The sequence below is a fragment of the Macadamia integrifolia genome, chromosome 6 (assembly GCF_013358625.1).
Source record: "Macadamia integrifolia cultivar HAES 741 chromosome 6, SCU_Mint_v3, whole genome shotgun sequence".
Lineage (NCBI taxonomy): Eukaryota > Viridiplantae > Streptophyta > Magnoliopsida > Proteales > Proteaceae > Macadamia > Macadamia integrifolia.
The window spans coordinates 21,067,687-21,072,974 of record NC_056562.1 but is presented as its reverse complement, the minus strand read 5'-3'; the positions used below and the strand labels follow the sequence as shown (position 1 = coordinate 21,072,974).

At 37.9% G+C, this 5,288-nt stretch overlaps 1 protein-coding gene across 1 annotated transcript in view; it reads left to right on the top strand.

The window, feature by feature from the left end:
• The first annotated feature begins 537 nt into the window (after positions 1-537).
• Positions 538-5,288, top strand: part of LOC122082561 (protoheme IX farnesyltransferase, mitochondrial) — a 22,433-nt gene continuing 17,682 nt past the window's right edge. The window contains exons 1-4 of the mRNA XM_042650210.1: positions 538-1,000; positions 2,594-2,723; positions 3,848-3,985; positions 4,124-4,257. Of these exons, the coding sequence (XP_042506144.1) occupies positions 639-1,000; positions 2,594-2,723; positions 3,848-3,985; positions 4,124-4,257 (764 nt within the window). The 5' untranslated portion in view covers positions 538-638. The remainder of the gene's footprint in view (positions 1,001-2,593; positions 2,724-3,847; positions 3,986-4,123; positions 4,258-5,288) is intronic.

The following is a 5,288-nucleotide window of genomic DNA, read 5'->3' as shown; positions in this document are numbered from 1 at the left end:
GACCCACTTGATATGGTTCACTTATGGTAAACAACCTAAAAAGAGACTAATGGTTGAAACAAAAAAAAAACTGACTGATATATTACAGTAGGTTCCCTTTTGCATAGCTATCCGTTAGTGAAATAGAATTAACAATTCACAAAGAAAAATTCCAATCTGCAGCTAAAAACAAAAGACGAATATACAAGAGTCGTGGAACATCCATCTTGCCCCTACTGCAAGACACATGGTGGTGAAATGATTAGCTTTTCTCATGAAATGGAAAATGATGCCTATGTTGATGCTTCTTCACGTGCTCTTATTGTTTATCATACATGCATAGGGGCGCACTTCTCCATGTGAAATACTTTTCTTGATTAAAAAAGAATAATTAAGCATAATGAGTGCACGTGTGCAATGTGATTCCTCACCTCCTCTTTGTGGGCAGGGTTCTCAGCCGACACCGATACGCAACCGATCCTGGATCGGATATTGGTATCGGTTAAGGGTATATCTGTAAAAAAATTTAATGAAAATTAGAGGCAAAACCGCTTTCCAGATCAAAAAGATCGATCCACGTCGATGTTCCATCTCCTCACTGAAACTCCCGTTTCTTCTGTGCCCCTCCCTTTCGATCCCCAATTCCTTATAGCCTCGCCATGTTGAGGAACTCTGCGAGTTTCTCTTCTAAGCTCTTATCTGTATCGAACTCTACTCCATCTATCCACTTCTCCTCAAACCCCCTTCGCTCTGCTGACATCTTCTCAGCCCATGGGGTCCTAACAGGACTCCTGCAGACCCTCCTTTACTCATCCAGCGCAGGAATACCTTCTTCGGTCCATTCGTTGAAATTAGGATTGGAGAAATCTGAAGGAGGAGGAGCTTTCGGTTCTGCTTCTTCCGCTGCGGACTTCAATACATCAAATTTGGCGTCTGCGTCGGTGTCGAAGGGTAGAGATTTGGCGGAGTCGATACGGCACTATGGTCGGTGCTACTGGGAGTTATCCAAGGCGCGGTTGAGGTTGGTGTTCAGAAATTTGAGCTTTTATTTGAATTTTAACATTTTTGGATCTATCTGGTGGGAATTAGATTACTTGGAGTATTTGAGGGTTATGTTTCAGTATCAGAGAAGAAAAGGGAAGGGGCGGGGGGGGGGGGGTGCGGAACTTGCTTCAAAATGTTTGATCATATAGCTTTCCTGGTTTATTGGGTTGGACCTGCTAGCTAATTTCATTACATGAAAATCAAAATGATGAATTTGGACATAGATAAGCATATTACTTGTTTCTGATGATTTAATTTGTACTAATTTACCTTATTTTGTGAATCTTTAGTATTGCTACTTGGTTATAAACTAGTTTGTTAGTAATGTGAGGTGTTGGTTTAGTTGATCTACTAGCGAGCTTTTATAAGTTCATGAGATAGTCAAAGAGAAGAAAATTTCCCTTCTCTTTTTGGAGCCAGAGGTTGCCTAGTATGGGAACATGGGGGGGGGGTGCTATCATATTAATTGGTTTACTAATAACCTATATGGGATTGAAGTATGTGGACTCTTTTGATCATAGTCACTCTTGAATGGATAATAGATTCATTAGAAGAAAGGGGAAAAAGGAGCTTGAGATAAGACAGAATCACAACATTTGAGCACTGCCAAATACTAGCTCCGAAAAAAAGAAGAAAAAAAAGGCTATATACTATGTATGATAGGATACATGTACAACCCCAATAACTTGTTTTTCTGTGAACTACTGATTTAGCTTGCTCATCGGCCTCCACATTTACTGACATAGGCATCAATGAGAATGAGATATTCACAGGGATGCCATAGATTAGGCCTGCCTAGTCAGGTGGGTGGACCTCTAGTATTGACCTATCTCAACTCATATTTAACTGATAATGATTTTTCAATCCTTTTCTTATGATAAAGTTCTGAACCCCAATCTCCAGGTCTTTTTAAGGCCTGCTGTAAGGGCTATCCACTTCCATTTCTGAATCCCTTCTAAAGCATGTGAGAGCTCCTCTGTAACTTTTCAATTGTGTAACATGACAAAGCCAGGTCTTGTGTTCTTGGCTGAGCTGTGTTAGCTTTGATGCTTGTTGATAGACACATTAGACATATAGACGAATTTCAAATCTTAGCAGCACCATTAAAATGCAAGAGGGGGAACCTTTGTCCAGAATCTCCAGATGATTTGTTAATCATTAATGGAGGTGCTTTTTGTACTGCTCTATTTGCCCCTGAAAATATCATCATGTAGCTAGTCCATGATGCTTAACTACATGCGTGGGCTATCTAGAACCTAAACTTTTTCTGGAGCATTTTCTTCCCTAGTTTCTACTTTTCGACCATATACTCTTTTCACTATAGGTGGCCTATTAATGTTTATATTGGAAACGTAGGTTAGTAATCTATGCGAAGGGCATGCTTATCATTTTTTTTATCCTCCTCTTCCCCTTTATCTTTCTTTTAGTTTGGAGTTTGGACTCCTCTTCTTAATCCTTGTTGCCATTTTGATTTCCCTGCTTCCTCCCCCACCCCCTCTCTTACATGCATGGATTCTCAGTCTAAGAGTATTTGCTAACTTGCCTTCCCTGCCCTCTGATTTCTTTCCAGCATGCTAGTAGTTGCGACTTCTGGAGCTGGTTTTGTTCTTGGGAGTGGCAGTGCGATTGACTTTGGTGGACTTTGTCATACTTGTGCTGGTACCATGATGGTTGCAGCATCTGCCAATTCCTTAAATCAGGTGCGTACTGGAATGAGAATATGTCTTTGCCTTTTTGTTTTGATGACATGATTGATTTTAATCCCGTAATTACCAACTTACATTATGCACAATTTGATTTTCTTATGAACCTATTCTTTCTTTAGAATGGCGACATAAACTGTTCATTTGTAGAAGTTATAACAAATAATCCTTGAAATCTTGAAAGATGGAGATCTGAATTATCTGATCAGAAAATAAAAGCAGGTGCATTTGCCTCCCCCCCTGTCTTCTCATTTTGCTTTTCAATTTGTAATGCAATATTTCTGGAGGCTAAGAGTTGGCAAAGGAGTTTTTATCCATTCAACTTTTTTTTGAGTTTTTCTTCTAGTTTCATGGAGACTGGAGTAGCTGATATGGTTAGTTCTTTATGTTTTAAAATATATGATTATGGTTTGACTTCATCCAGTATCTGTTGCTATTTAGCAACTCATTTTTGAGGAATGTTGTGTACAATACATAGAACTATAGAAGAGATATTAAGTTTTAGCATCTTTGCCATCTCATTTATATCAATAGGATTGGCTTATTTTTTTTTGTTCATCCAAGTTGATTAAGCTGATATGGCTGTCACTTTTAGGAACTCGATGGATACCATGTTAGAAGTATTTAGTTGTCCTATAGGGGTTGAAGCCTCAATAATTTGGCACATAGGGTCTTTTGGAACAGGAAGATTGAAGACCTTGCCTTGGTCCAGAGAGCTAAATTAGAGTTATGACCATTGTCATGAGGTGGCTGTCAGATGTGGTAGAATTACCTTTCATTTGCAGAATTTCTTTAAGAATGTGAAAAAAAAAAGAGCTTGAAAACTTTTGTTTAACAATGTCTTAAACAATTGAGAAAGCTGATAATTAATCTTTGCCAATTTTTTCTTTTTAATAATATTTTTTAGCCTTATTGCATTTATGCGATTTTATTTTTGAAGATTTCTTTTGGCAACTCATTTCTATGTGTTATGATAAAATTTCTATTTCCCATGAATGGAAGAGAAAAACTAAAGGGCCGCATATCTATTTTGCCATGTGTAGGCTGATTTTGTTTCTATCTTATGGAATTATGTAGTATGCAGTCCCTTTCTGTTCTAATAATCTCATTGTTTGTGTCAGTTGTTTGAAATAAATAATGATGCTAAGATGAAGAGAACAAGGCAGAGACCACTACCTTCTGCGCGTCTTACAGTCCCTCATGCAGCCATCTGGGCAACTAGCATTGGTGTTGGTGGTACAGCTTTGTTGGCATACAAGGTGTCCTAGTATTTTTGTCTACCTCTTATGTGCATGTTCTTTCTACAATATTTTCTAATTTGACCTACACTGCCTATATGCAATGAAATTGGTCTGGGGATTAATAGTTGCATGGCTTCTATGACATGATATTGGCAGGCTAATGCCTTAGCAGCGGGGCTTGCAGCTTCAACTCTTGCTCTTTACGCATTTGCATACACACCATTAAAGCAAATTCACCCAGTAAATACATGGGTTGGGGCTGTTGTTGGTGCCATTCCTCCACTTCTTGGGTAATCTACTCTCTAATTACCCTTGTTGCCGACAAATTAGTTATGCTTGAATTTATTGCTTCTCCCTCCCCTGGTGTACGCATGCGGAGGTGTCTATTTGCATGCTAAAATTTTGTATGTTGATAAGGTTAAATCATTGTTTTTTACATCTGAGCTTTAATGAGAGCTGCTGTCTCAAACTTGTAGCTAGACAATTCATTTTCAAAATCTAGGCATGTCAAAAAATGTTAACAAAACAGATAAAGCAAACCGATGCACTAAATTTTTGCGAGTGTTAAAATTTTTAGGAAAAATATTAAATAAAACTTGTTTATTGTTATATCTATGAGGGATAAGTTTGAGGTCTATAACCTTTGTAGAAAGTGAGTTGGAAGATGTGATGATGTAATCCCGAATCTGGAAAGGATTAGCCAGGATCTGTATATAAGTCAATAGAATCCAAATATGGGCAGAAAATGAGGAAATAAGAGAAATTCAGTAGCTCCTAAACCCATGGCCAAATCTGGTCGTGTGTAAGGGTCTTACTGGACTATCAATCAGTAGGGAAATCTTGAGAATCAGATTTTGGATTATTGACGATTCCCAACTTGCTTAGTATTCAAACTATGGATTGGAACTGAGAAAACAATTCAGATTTTGATGATCGGTTAGAATGGTTGGCTCAGATATGCTTCAAGTATGATTCTGGATCTCAGATTTGATATCAACCACAATAATCAGCAAGAACAGTTGGAATTGTGAAATCAATCTGAAGAGTAGAATGGAAGAAAGAGAATAGCACAGAATAAACAAGAGAAGGAAGAAAATATGAAGGCAGGATTGAAGAGACAGCACCTGGTTGCAGATGTAATCAAAACTAGATGAAGAAGCAGAGGAGGAAGCTATTGGGCAGAAGAGAAGCCTTCTGATTCACCACATATTTCCAGAACAGCAGTACCAGATCTCTTGAAAAAAAAAACTCAATTTCTATTTTCAAATGATGCCTAAGCACTTTTTTTTTTGGAGCTTATATACATATATATATATATATT